Source organism: Harpia harpyja, chromosome 2 (genome assembly GCF_026419915.1).
Source record: "Harpia harpyja isolate bHarHar1 chromosome 2, bHarHar1 primary haplotype, whole genome shotgun sequence".
Lineage (NCBI taxonomy): Eukaryota > Metazoa > Chordata > Aves > Accipitriformes > Accipitridae > Harpia > Harpia harpyja.
Genome location: NC_068941.1, coordinates 14,178,439 through 14,191,518, shown reverse-complemented (window position 1 = coordinate 14,191,518; position 13,080 = coordinate 14,178,439). Strand labels below are relative to the sequence as shown.

Genomic DNA, 13,080 nt, shown 5'->3' with positions numbered 1-13,080 from the left:
TTATTCAATGCTATGATGGACTAGCCAAAGAATATGATTTTCTTCACCAAACGAGTACCAAAATTGGATTCAGCCCCAAGAGAAAGCAGAGATGCAAACTTAATTTCTCATTGCTAGTCCACTGTACTCAGCCTCTCTTCGTCAGCAGGTTACGTAGCCTGTGTCATCATAAGAGGCAATATATCACAGACTATGCCCCATCATATACAAGAGTTACCTGATAGGACAACTGATGTACACATGGGCGCAGGCGAATTTGTTACTTGCATCTGAAAGTCCCAGGAGAAATTACGATGGAGAACGGGGCTGCTCTGCCAGAACAATTCAGGGATTCGACACTCTGCTATCCTCTTCCCTGAGGGTTTGTGAGGCTTGAGCAGAATCAAGGTGGACAAATCCTTTCAACTACAGAAACGTGCTCCTTAGCAGACTCCACAGTTTCTCCCCGTAGCAGCCATGAACAGGTACACTTGTGGCATCATGTAGCAATGTTGGCAACTACAATGCCGTTAAGACCTTTGGCAGCAGAAAGTGTTAGCATACTTGGCCTTAGCATTAGCGAAGGTGTGCACTTACAATGCATGGTATGCATGTCTGCCACTCAGACACTCTGCTATCTATTTCTTTAGCACAGTTCAGATGCAGCAACTTAAAAGATGGTAAGTCCAGGCACTGCGCAGCTCAAGGCTGTTTTCCAGCACAGTTACTCTCTCTACAGCTAGACTAGATCAGGTCAAGTCACTAAGGTGCACTAATTCAAGCTAAATGTAGTAAAGAAGATTCTGAAAGCTGGAAGCATTAGGAGCAACTACTCACCGTGAATTAGTGGGTCTTTTGAGCACTAACCGTATCAAACAGCTCAACAGCTCTAGGCAAAAGCTTCCACCACGCTGATTCAGTTTCATGACAAATACAAGATGTTTAAACTCAAGGACTGAAAAAACCCACACAAACCTTACAGATATGTTAATGCTGAAAAACTCTGGGGCAAACTTGCATGATTTTTTGCTGTCAATTCAAAAACAATCATCCTCTTCCATTGCTCTGTGGTGTTAATGAACAGACCTTCTATGTAAGAAACAGCTTCCGCAATTGCCTAATTGAAGAGACGAAGAAATCCTCCTGCACAGTTTACCTTACTTTTTGGAAGTGACCGATACCTTCATTACTAGCATTGCTTGGTAGAATTTAACCAGAGGAACAGAACAAGTTGAAACTGAAATTAGTTAGGAAAAAGATAAGAAATACGTGTACCTTTTCATTTAATACTGAGGCAGGGAAAAAAAAAAATCTATGCTATGTCTATGCTTTTGAATTGGCCTCATTCCTGTATTTGACAAAATCCAGCTAGAAACAGCTGCTGACAAATAGTTACAGCTCTTCTAGAAGTAGAACTAGAAATTCTCACTCACTGAAGCAAGACTCTTTCTGAAAAATTTGTTATTCAGCGTCAGTTCTATTGGCCACTACTTGCTTACTTTAATCTCTCCTTCTTGGGGAGAATTACCATGAATTTGGCCATGTCAACTAAGATCAGCGGACTTCTGTCCATTACCCTGGAACCCCTATGTTCAGGCTTCACCTCTGAATTTCGCATGAAACTGACTGGACCTCACAAAAGATCTGGTATGCACGGGATATATTTGGTTTTGAAGGATCATTTGAAACAACTAAGTAAATCAGTTCAAACTCCAAGATATGGCATGAAAAGGCCTAAAGGAGCCCACACAACAGGTTGTTCTGGACTTATATGAACATTTCGACTCAGTTGTATCTCGCAACATAGCCCAAAACACATGGCGAGGCTACTGACATTTTCTACCCATGTATTATGTCCAGAGTACTTTTCACCCTTAGCTCCAAGATATACGAGATGTTCTCTCCTAGCACTGAGCCATTGCAAAATAGTTAAACGTGGCTAGTAAGGTAAGAAAGGTTGTTCTACAACATTACAAGGTATGCTAACTTGATTGTGTGGTATCATAGAAGCAAACGGAAATCCTTGAAACAAGTCTCATTGACCTCAGTTTTAAGGGTGGCAATGAATAATTGTTCATTTTCTCTAAATCCCCTATCAGCAAAATCAGAAAAGACGTAACTCCTTATCACCACTCTTGTTGCATTGACACAGCGCTGCTGTGGATGAGAGATTTAAACTTGAGATGCCCAGAAAGTGCAATCAGCAAAAACTCATTAAGAAAACCTTTGAAAAACAGGAACGAACACAACTTGATCAAATTCTAACCGAAATAAAGGGTAGTACCACATAAACTGGATTAAGTCCATTGCCCCAAGTAAGATTAGTTTCGGATCATTACAAAAAACACTCTGGGTTCAGCTAAGAGTACCTGTAGCTGTAACAACACAAGACCGGCTATGATCTTACAACCATGAAGAAATTAGGATGTGTTTCTATTAATAAGTCTTTTATTTTCATAACTGAAACAGGTAAGGAACAAAATTATGCCGCTCCTCAGAAACTTACAGCAGGGAATCCTGTTTCTACAATTTCTGACAGTCCCAATAACAACAAATGGCCTAATTTGGTGAACAGGCTTCAGTAACAGCAGTATTGCTCAAGTGATTCCTTAATGGTATCCTGGAGTCTCAAACAGTAATTAATTTCTTTAGCAACTTTGAGAAATATTTCTGAAAAACAAGAACAGTGACTCTGCTTAAAGCAGCAGGTCTATTCTTTACTTCCATTCCAATGTTTCAACCAAGACATAATTTTTGCTATTACTTTTGGCAAAGCCAAGCGGGGTATTCCTTTTGGCAAAGGAAAAACAAGCAACTGACATCTCATCAGCCAAGACATTGGAAAAGCCTTGTTAGCAATTGCATGTTTCAGATGAGATAGTATGTGGTGAAACTCCAGTGGTGAGCATACTTGATTACTGTACAGTCATGCAAATGCAACAATGATTGCATGCAAAATGTGCTAATTTATTTGGTTACTGATAAAAGTGAAATTCTGGAAATTGGTCTTTAATCTTGAATCAAGATCACTTAAGAAGAGATTTTCAAGTCTGCCACCTCAGCGACCTTGAAGTCAGCACCTGAACTTCTACAAGACAGAACATTATTTTTAAAGGACTAGTGCTGGTGGAAGTGTTAGTGAAGGAGCAGCACAGGTCTGTCTAGTTTGAAAGTGGAGGGACAGGGAGCAGATTCTGGAATGAAGAAATAGGAAGATGGCCCAGCAGGAAGGACTTGGCATATTTACAGCAGACATTGCAGAGACGCTGTTCAATAGGCTTTCTTATCATTAGGAAGTTCCTGTATCTTTTAGTAGAACACTTGTCAAAGCCAGCATGGAAAGAAGACCAGCTCAAAGATAAATACCATCAAGCACGGTAGCATCACCATAGAAACGGCTAACTAAAGGTGAAATTCAAACCCCCCTCTCCTGCAGCAGACACCTTGGTTACTGTAATAACCCACTGGGGGACACAGGTTCTGGCCATGCCTAATCAAGCCTGCCTAGCACATAAGGTAACTGATACAGACATTGAAGATGTATGGCTCTCCAGACATCATGAAGACCACTGATAATCACCAGTCCTGAACAAACTGAGAAACTCTGATCTGCATACAACGTTAATACACACAAGCCCAGACCAGCATGGCATCTTGCTGCTTCAGTATGCTACTTCTACAGTATGTACTAGAGTTACAAATCAGTAAAATTATTTAAACAAGGCCTGAACACACTTAGTTCCTCACTTGAATTGTTTGTTTGCATCATAAAATACAACGATGTTTCACTTCTTAAATACTTGAGACTTCTGCCCGCTCAAACTGTATTCAGCTAGAGGCTAAGCCCACTAGCAATGGTGAGAAGTATTTGCATCATCTTACTCTGCCAGAACATCATGACTCCAAGAAGTTTATCCTCTGCTGCTTAAAGGAACTGAAAAAACTGTTCCACATAATACATGGCACCTCCAGTAGCTTTGTATTTAGTATTTCTTCAATACATTTTCAATATATTTAACTTGTACGTCCAAACAAAAGTTAATTGAATATTGTCTTTGGGATTTGTGAAATAAAACTGAATATATTTGATGAACCATACCTGATCAGATACAGCGGCTGAATAATTTGGCAAAATGCCAGGAACGTTCATCAGTTATATTTAATAAAAAATAAATAAAAAAAAAAATCAGCCATTCCTACTTCCTACAACTACTAGTTTTATACTTGCTAGTAAGAAGGGGGGGGGGGAGCGCAAAAATGGAGTAAACTGCTTTTTCCATTACTTCATAGGGCATTCAGCCTTCTGGGTACCAAAAAGTCAACTTCCCCATTCCTTCAACTCCTGCGTTTGCTATTCTACCCTTCCCTCTGCCTCCACCTGAATTCTTCTTGAGTAATATCTGGTCTGCCTAGAGATTACATGTGTCCAAAAGAATTATACGGACTCAATCAATTTTAAATGTTCAAATGGATCAAAAACAAAAAGGGAAAAATGTAGAAATCCACTTTTCTTCTAAATTCCACAGAAACTTTGAGCAGAAGAACAGGAATATCTACCTGCAGGCTTAACACCAAATAGTTAAAACTATAAAAACAATATAAGCTAGAAACTTTCTTTTTAATGGAAGTGCAAGTTTAAGCAGAATGGCGATTGATAATCCTGTGGATTTTTTTTTTTTTATTCAAACTAATCATGCAGATCGCTTTCCCTTTGTACTACAGGAACACTAAACTGTAAAATGCCTTTCAAATGGAAAAATGTTTCTATTAGAACCTCCACATACCTGTAAAGTGACTAGAAGAGGTTAGTCTAGTTAAGTGTGTTGCAACATGCAAAGGCAAAGTGCACACGCTTCTGAACTCAGAATTTGCCAGTTAAGTGGAAATGCTGGTTTGCAAGCAAATCCACATGCAAAAGAAATTTACTGATCATGTAAGATGTTTACTACAAAACAAACAAAAAGCCCCCAAACTCTGAAAGCTAGTTATTGCCTTTCGCTATGGAAAGCTGGGCAGCTTGGTGTAGACCTTAACATTTAACATTTGTGTAACAGGCATACTTTTTAAAAATGGCAAAGAAATGAGGCCTCAGGAACCTACACACAAAATCAGTTTGCTTTTTTTCATTTTATGCTTCACTTACAAAAATACAAGGCTGTTACCTACTTAACTCTTGTGTTTACTACCTCCACGAAAATCAGAATGTGAATGATTTTATATTTCTGTGAACAGCCTGTGTACCAATAATTATCTATTTGAAGGGTAATGCATCCTTTCAATACCGCTTGGGCTGCTTCCCAAAGCATCTGCTGAAAAAAAATCTCATCCAGGCACGCTCAATGGAACAACTCCGTGGTCTGCCCGGGCCAGGAGACAGCATGTGCCGAACCAGGGCCAGACAATCAGACCACCTTGTTAGCTGGCCGGGGGCTCAGAGGTCCTGTTAGGGAGCCCACTGCCCAGACAGACTCAAGCTCCTCTTGCTGCTGTTCAGCCACCCATGGGCCAAAGGAAGAGGCGGCAGAGGATACAGCATAATGAAGGGTTACAGTCTCCTGAAAAGAAGGCGAAGACCGAGGAGAGGCTGCAGGAAGAGAGAGGTGGAGTAAAGGCACAGGAGTAGGGAAGTAATGTTCCTTTGGACTTGCACTGATAAATGGGACTTCCTAAAAGATGCCTCACTAATTCAAGTCAAACACTTAATCAAAACTTCACAAAGTAGGGCCATTATCCATAACAAGGCAGACAAGTAGTTCATTAGCCAAATTTTCAGTGCGATGAAAACCAGCTTGAAGCCTTTTCTGTTCACCACGCGCTACAAAGGCACCTAATCACAGGGCAGTCTTAATACTAGACTACATGGTCACAGGCTCATCCCTGCAAGATACAGGAAAACATCAAAATGCCAGAATAACTTTTAGCCTACCCAGTACCCGAAACTCTTGTATTTTTATTAAAGTTAAAAAAAGGACAAAATTAAAATTCCTTCAGTCTACAGAAATCTGCTTGGACTGGAGCACACCTTTCTTTTTTCTGACCTGAACCAAACTGCGAAGCTTTATCCAACTCACAGGCACTGAGCCAGCTTTTTCTCCAAAGAAACTCTTACTCTTCCCTTGGTTCCTGCCCCCCACAGAAATACTCAGCCAGCCATGCACCAAGCTCAGGGAAAAAAAAAAAAACCCAAAACAAAAATATAAAACCAACAAAACCCCCAAACAGTCAGTTTTAAACACAGACAGGCTCCTCGATTCACTTTGTCTTGTAACCACACAAGCCATCCTCAATGCAAAGGAATATGGGTGAGTGAGCAACAAGGCTACCACTTTCCCAGCTCATAACACACCAAAAATTACACACTTGGTACAAGGCCATACCAACTCCCAAGGAGGACTGAATCTTTCAAACCAGAAGTAAGCTTTACAGTTCACTGTATCTACTTTTTAACCCCAACTGAAGCTGCACGTCTCATGATGAGACACCTGTACACAGGGATTTCTAGTTCTACAGATTTATTTAATTTTCACAAAATATTTTGAAAAGAGAAGTGACAGAAGGCTACACTCATCCCCCCCACTCTAAGTGGGAGAAGTTTACAGAGCCGTAAAAGTGCTGTTACTCCAAGATGACTACAGTACTCATCTTGCTTCTGATCTCTGGAAGAATCCAAGAGAGCAGTCTAAGCCTCTTTGAAACAAGACATAAGATTTTTAGACAAAACTGACTTTTTTGAGAGAAAGCAATATAGTGCTTGACCCAGATAACAGTCTTCTAAATAAATCCACTGAAGTTGCTCACTAACGTAATTCTGTAGTTCTCAATTCACCCCAAGACCTTAGGAACACAAGGTTCCTGCAACACCGCATCAAAGCTGAAACAAGTTCCTTAAAACGCAACTGAACTGTGCACGCTTTGGTGGTATTTGGACTGCACGCTCTCTTAATCTCATTCTGAAAACGAGGTTTATTGCCTAAATTCCACTGTGCTTTCTTTCATCCACACGCCGGCTGCCACCCAGAAAAATCGATCGTCAAACTTGAACAAGAGTTAGCTGTAAGTCAAACTTCGGAAAGACTTCAAAACCTTCATCCTTCTCCGCTTCCTCCTGTGAAAGCCATCTTCCCCACCGACCAACAAATCTGGTCACTGCCTACGGCAAAGATCTGAGTTATTAAAAAAAAAAAAAAAAAGGCAAGAAAAAAAATGAAAAGCTCTGGGCAGAGCGGCCGCAGACAGCAACCCGACGAGTGAAGCGGCCGCGGGGGGTACTTCTACGGAGCCGCTGGAGTGCCTCGCCGCGGCCAGCGCTGGGGCACGGGGCAGCCCCTCGGGCCCGGCCACGGCCCCGCGGCTCTGCCCGCCGGCGGGCAGCGGCTCGGGTGGGCGAGAGAGGCGGCTGCACACCCCCCCCCCCCCCCCCCCCCCCGGCGCTCCTCCGGCCCCACGCCCGGCCGGGACGGGCCGAGGGTGACAGGCTCCCCTCGGCCCGGCCTGCCCCGGCAGGAAGGAGCCGGCGGCCGGGCCGCCGCCAAGGGCCGGGGCGGTGGCGGCGCCGGGCCCGCGGGGCGGCGCCGGGGCTCCGCTCCACCGCCAGCCCGGGGAACGAGCCGGGGCAAGGAGGAGGGGAGGGCCGCCGCCTTCCACCTCCCCGGGCCTCCCGCCCCGCCACTCACCAGGATGCGCTTGAAGAGCGCGTTCTCCTTGGGCGGCAGGCTCACCGACGGCATCCTCCCCGCCGCTCCCGCTCCCGCCGCTGGCTCCGGCGCCGCCGCAGGGGCTCCGGGGAGGGAGGGAGGTGGGTGGGTGGGGGGGCGGACGGGCGGGCTGTGTCCCGTCCCCGCTGCTCGCTCGCCGCTGCCGGGAGCCTCCCCGCCGGAGCCTGGCTGCCGCCGCTGCTACCGCCGCCTCGCCACCCCCCCCCCCCCACCCGCCCGTCCTCCCTCCCTCCTTCAAACGGACACGCTCTCGCCGGCCGAGGGCCCGGCCCCTCCCGGCCGCCGTCTGCGCGCCGGGCAAGCCCCGCGCCGCGCCGAGCCGAGCCCCGGGCGGCGGCTCACGTGGTAACTGAGCAGGCCGGAGAGAAGCGCCGCCAAAATGGCCACCGCGGAGGGCTTCCCCAGCCGGGTCACGGCGGGCCCCGCGCATGCGCCGCGACCCCGCGCCGGCCCCGCCCCCCCGCCTGGTGTGCCGTGCCGAGCCCAGCCGAGCCGAGCCCAGCCGAGCCGAGCCGGGGATGGCCCGGCCCCGGCCCGGCCCGCCCCGCCCGCTGAGTCAGCCCTGCGTGTCCCTGCCCCTAACCCCGTGCTTGTACGTCAGGCCGTCGCCCGCGCAGCGCCGTCACGGATTAGCCCTGAGGGGGGTGGGGCAGGGCCTTCTCCGCGCGCGCGGGCGTACGGCAGAAAGGGGCGGGGGGGTGGTCAGGCGTCGCCCTGCCCACGCCCTCCCGGTCTCGCGGAGCCGGTTCCAGGCGCGGGGAGGACAGGTCAACCCGCTCCGGCTGCCGCGCTCTGCCGTCAGCAGGCGCAGTTAAGGGCGGGGCGGGGGGGGCGGGGCGTTGCGCAGCAGGCTGCCGGCCCGCCGGGCCTCGTGCGGGGGAGCGCGTCCGCTCGCGGCGCTGGGGGGGGCGGAGAGGCGGGGCGGCACGCGCGGGTACCGGGCGGGGCGCAGGGAGGCTCCTCCCCCTCCCCGTGGGCGGAGCCGGGTCGAGCCGACAAGATGGCGGCGGCGCTGAGGGCGGGGGAGAGGTTGCGGTTGGTGGCGGGAGTGCCGAGCCTCGGTGAGACGGCGGCGGCGGCGGCAGAGCGGGGCCTGGCTCGCCGTGAGCTCGGGTTGGCGGGGAGCCCGTTGGGGTTTAGGCGAGTGGGAGTCTGTCGTCGTCCTCTGCCCCGAGAGCGTTGTGTGTTGGCGGGCTGCGACGGTGCCCCGCGGCCTGTCCGCTGGACCGAGCGCCGTGGGAGCTCGGCTGCCTGCGGGGGGGGGGGGGGGGGGGGGGGGGCCGGTGTCGTCCCCGTTAGCTGGAGTCCTCCTCTCTTCGTGCCTGGAATTAAAACAAGCTGCAGTGGCGATGTCCCTCTTGTTATTTTTTTATACAAACCAATTAGGTTTTGGGGGTTTTTTTGGTATTAAGTTGGTGCTGCTTCCAGGCCGGGGGGAGGACCCGCCGTTCCTCGCTTACAGCTGTGGTGCCGGCCCCCCTCGGGAAGGCAGTGCCGGGGGGTGGGCGGGGGGGGGAACGCCTGGGGGTGGGAGGTTTCTGCAGGGGACAGTAAGAGGCGGTGCAAGCAAAAAATGGGGTAGGGTATGGGTTTTTGTGGCCGGGGAGAGAGGCGGGGAAAGGCACTGCTTTCAGCTGTTGGCAGGGCCGCACCCCCTCTCTCCTTTCCCTCGGATCAGGGAGTGTGTTATGGGGACCATTTATACGCGATAATTTGATCTGTTTGGGTGTTTTGTTGTTGTGGTTTGGTTTTGGGTTTTTTTTTCCTCCTGATTGTATGAGTGTCAGTAACTGACTTGGTAGTCTAAACCCGAAAAACGTTAACACGTTTGTAACCTTCTGCCTTTTTAGCTTTTACTCGTTCTGCATTTGTTGCAAAAAGACGTAATTATGACCAACCAAACTGGTTTGGAGTTGGCTTGGCTTTTAGCACCACTGCTGCCTTGTGGGCTCTTGTAAGTGTTTTCGTTTGGTTTTGTTGAACTTAACTATTCCCAAACCATAGTGATCTGAATGCAATGACTACAACCTACTTAGCAGATTGGGGTAATGGATGGTCATAGCAGCTGTCAAGATTGAAGCATGATATGTGGATTACTTATGTTTTCCCAAATTTATCTTGCACTTTTCTTTATAAAAATGAACAACTTATTAAGCTTCTCTCTGTTGCAAACTTAAAACAGCTATGACAGAAGAATTAATTCTTCAAGACTGTTGTTTTCAGGCTTTAACATTGTTTTCCCCAATGGATCTTAAAAAACAAAACAAACTCTAGGGATGTTTCTAAATAATGTTGTGTTTATCAGACTACAGATGCATTCTCTTCTTGTTTTTCAGCTGTAGTCAATTGATTAAGACCCCCTTTTCCTGAGCAAAATGCAGATGTAAGATGTTCCCTGTTTCAGAGAACTCACAGGCTTGATGTTGATAAAGCAAGAAGAGTGTAGTAGCTTTCATGAAGAAATGTGCAGGTCAAGGAGCACTCCCATGATGACAACACTTTTCAGGGTGGGGTGGATTCCCTTTGGGGCTTCCCCCGTTTTTGGAGTGGTGGTGGATTGATTGACAGTAGGACACACCACACCCCCCCTTGGCCAGCAGAAAATTAAAAAGGTGTGGACAAAATGCCTCACTGGACATTCAGTAATTTACTCTGTATTGTCCCAGTTATGTATTGGTTTGCATTCTGATAATAGGAATTTCATATTCTGTAGAAATCTTTTTGTTCTCTGGTTGCAGCTGCGCATTGTGTAGCTGTTTATCACATACTGCTATTTTATAGCTTTTCAAGCAGCATAATGAAGATATAATGGAATACGAAAGAAGAAAACAAGAGAAACAACATAAGTGTACAGGATGTTCATAGTAAGTATGTACATACAGATGCTTTTGACTCAGCTGAACACAAATTCTGCAGATCTTTGACTCCTGTTAGAAATCAAGATGTTGGACTGACTTGCCTTCTTCCCTTAATACTTTACATCTTGGCTTTTGCTATAACTCATTCCTGACTGATCTATATATTCATTTGTGTGCAATTTCATTGGCAGCCTTCTGTCTTGGACATGCAAACTTGGAAAATAACACATCTCTTAGTGTCTATAATAAATTTAGGTCGCAAAGAGAATACCTTACAAGTGCTTTAGTGGCAGGGAGATCAAGGTCACTAAAAATAGCTTATCTTTGCCTCTCTTCTTATTTTAACAGGTCTACAGTGGGAAACGTTTTTCTCAGTTTCACCTGTATGTTACACATAAGAATGATTAAAGAGTCAGTGCCCATAGACTTGCATTATAGTGCAAATTGTATGTGGTCATTGTCCTTTTCAATGTAAAAAACATAATTGTGTTTCTGCCAGCTAAAATGTCTGTTGGGGATTATGGCCTCAGCAATTAATATGCCACATGACAGAATTCCTTATACTAGCTACTGAAAAACCTGTAGTGCTGTCGTTATTTTCCCGTAAATATTCCTCTCCAGCTAAAAATATAGTATGCTTTGAGATGTTTCTAACCATCTATTTTTCTTGTTGCTAAGATTTTTTTTTTTCTTCTCTTTCTTAGGTTGACGGTATGCTCAGTAAGAAATAACATGATCACCAGTTGTCCTACAAATAAATGAGCACAGCAGAAGTACAAAGTATCTAAATACTTATATGTTCATACATTTCATGTGCAGAATTATGAAATATATTATAAGGTCTGGAAGAAACTTATGGAGACTATTCTTGCTGCTTATATTTGTTCTGCTGGTCCTGAAATTGTTTTATGTGGCATTCCTGTTTCATAGTTTATCAATGTTAATTTCAAAACTCTCTTTGTTATTCTGGAAGGTATATTACAAAATGACACCAGTTCAGAGGCAGTTCGGCAAATATTCCAGAAGTGTACTCTTGCCCCGCTATCATTTTAATTGTTAAATTTATAAAATAAGCGATAAGCAAATACAAGAATGGGATTTATGGGAAACCTAATAAAACTAATCTGTACAAATGCCAAAATGTGCATTTGCTACTTCACACATCAAAGAAGCAGCTTTCGACTCAGTCTTGACCGGATAGACTTTCAGAGCTTGACCTAGTGACTTAAAGATGCCATAATTAAAGTTACACATCTGTTTGCAAGCTTGATCTAGTGCCTTGGGTGCTGCTGCTGTTCTTCAGTACTTTGTGGATTGATTTTTTTTGTTTGTTTTTTTAATTTTTTTTTCTTTGCCTAGCACTGACATGGAGCTTTGTCAGAGACAACAAAAATCAGAGGTGGCCAACCTCTAAATTCTGTGTGGGTCTTTATTATTTTTCCTTGCAAGGAAGCTTGCTTTGCTTTTGCTATTGCATGCAAAGTTCAAACGTATTCTGTATTTTCAGAAAGCGAGGATGAAAACTCTGTCTTGAATCTTGGAAACTGTTTAACTGACCTGCAGCTCATAAGTCCGTCCCTTCCTCAGCACCTATTACATAGGTTCTTCAGGGCACCACTGCTTTTCTCTCTTGCAGCTCTGAGGGGTTAGTGCCAGTTCTGCGGTGTTTGTTCAGGGCGGTAGAGGGGGAGCGTGTGCGGTGCCTTGCCCAGGGCAGGTGCCTCTGTCATGGAGGAGGAGAGGCTGGCCTTCCCCTGGCTGCGCTTTCGGAATTGCTCGCTGCCTGAAAGGTGCCTGCAACCTCAGTGGTGAGACCGCGTGGCCGACATCGGTCTGCAGCGCACGTGCTGCCTTCTGAGCGCTTATGCCTTTGCCTTCTCTTTGTGTATCAAGGTCAGTCAAGGACGAAGGACGGAAAAAGGGGATAATGACAATCGGCAGCATATGGCATTAAATAATCATTGATGGAACACCAAAGCTATGTATAGAGAAGGGACAAGTAACAGCGGGCAGCTGTCTAACTATGCGGGGAGGGGAAGGGCAGCTGCACAGCTCTGACCCCGAGAGGCCCGTGACTTTTAACAGCGGCGATTTGCTTTCTCAATGTTGAAGTCCCCTCTCCTAGTGTTTAACCCGAGTGCCCTTTGCTGTGAATTTACTTCATTTCTCCAGATCTTTTCCCAGGCATTGTTGGGAAAGGAGCGCTCTGGGAGAACTTTCTATTTTAGTAAAGCAGTGGTGCGCTCCTCACCATCTTTCCCCCCACCGCCGGTAAGCGCAGTCCCTGGTCTCTTTCCTCATGTTCTGGGTCTGCCGGGTTCTCGGTAATTCCTGCCACCGCAGTCTGTTGGAGGACGGAATTTCCCAGCTGACGGTTCGGTGGCGGTGCCCGGCGCGGCAGCCTTCACGCCTGCGTTCCGGCAAGGAACGTCCTACCCTGGCGCCGCAGCCTCCGCCGCCGCCCGGGCCGCCCTCCCCGCTGCCGCCAGCGGCCGGCGCCCAGGTGCGCCGGGGCGGGGCTGGCGCCG

At 46.9% G+C, this 13,080-nt stretch overlaps 2 protein-coding genes across 7 annotated transcripts in view; one reads left to right on the top strand and one right to left on the bottom strand.

Annotated features, from left to right (window-relative positions):
- The window catches only part of NAA15 (N-alpha-acetyltransferase 15, NatA auxiliary subunit), a 41,516-nt gene extending 33,365 nt beyond the window's left edge, over positions 1-8,151 (bottom strand). For both annotated transcript variants that reach the window (XM_052815666.1, XM_052815675.1), the window contains exon 1: positions 7,653-8,151. In XM_052815666.1, the coding sequence (XP_052671626.1) occupies positions 7,653-7,706 (54 nt within the window). In that variant the 5' untranslated portion in view covers positions 7,707-8,151. The remainder of the gene's footprint in view (positions 1-7,652) is intronic.
- Positions 8,152-8,266: 115 nt separating this feature from the next.
- Positions 8,267-11,822, top strand: NDUFC1 (NADH:ubiquinone oxidoreductase subunit C1). Of its 5 annotated transcripts, none has more exons than XR_008239406.1 (4): positions 8,267-8,286; positions 9,545-9,648; positions 10,476-10,558; positions 11,257-11,822. XR_008239406.1 is itself a non-coding variant. In XM_052815690.1 (4 exons), coding segments are annotated over exons 1-4 (249 nt in total). In that variant the 5' UTR covers positions 8,623-8,694; the 3' UTR covers positions 11,258-11,822. The 5 variants fall into 5 exon arrangements, 2 of the variants coding, with proteins under 2 accessions (XP_052671659.1, XP_052671650.1); XR_008239405.1 differs by lacking the exon at positions 8,267-8,286 and adding an exon at positions 8,471-8,491; XR_008239404.1 differs by lacking the exon at positions 8,267-8,286 and adding an exon at positions 8,484-8,504.
- Positions 11,823-13,080: the final 1,258 nt, after the last annotated feature.

What these genes read in the sequence shown, in the direction of transcription:
- NDUFC1 (XM_052815690.1), top strand. Translation starts at nt 8,695, where the DNA reads ATGGCGGCGGCGCTGAGGGCGGGGGAGAGGTTGCGGTTGGTGGCGGGA. An exon ending in GGCGGGAGTGCCGAGCCTCG is followed by an intron (nt 8,756 to 9,544) that starts GTGAGACGGCGG and finishes CTGCCTTTTTAG; the next exon opens with CTTTTACTCGTTCTGCATTT. An exon ending in CTGCTGCCTTGTGGGCTCTT is followed by an intron (nt 9,649 to 10,475) that starts GTAAGTGTTTTC and finishes GCTATTTTATAG; the next exon opens with CTTTTCAAGCAGCATAATGA.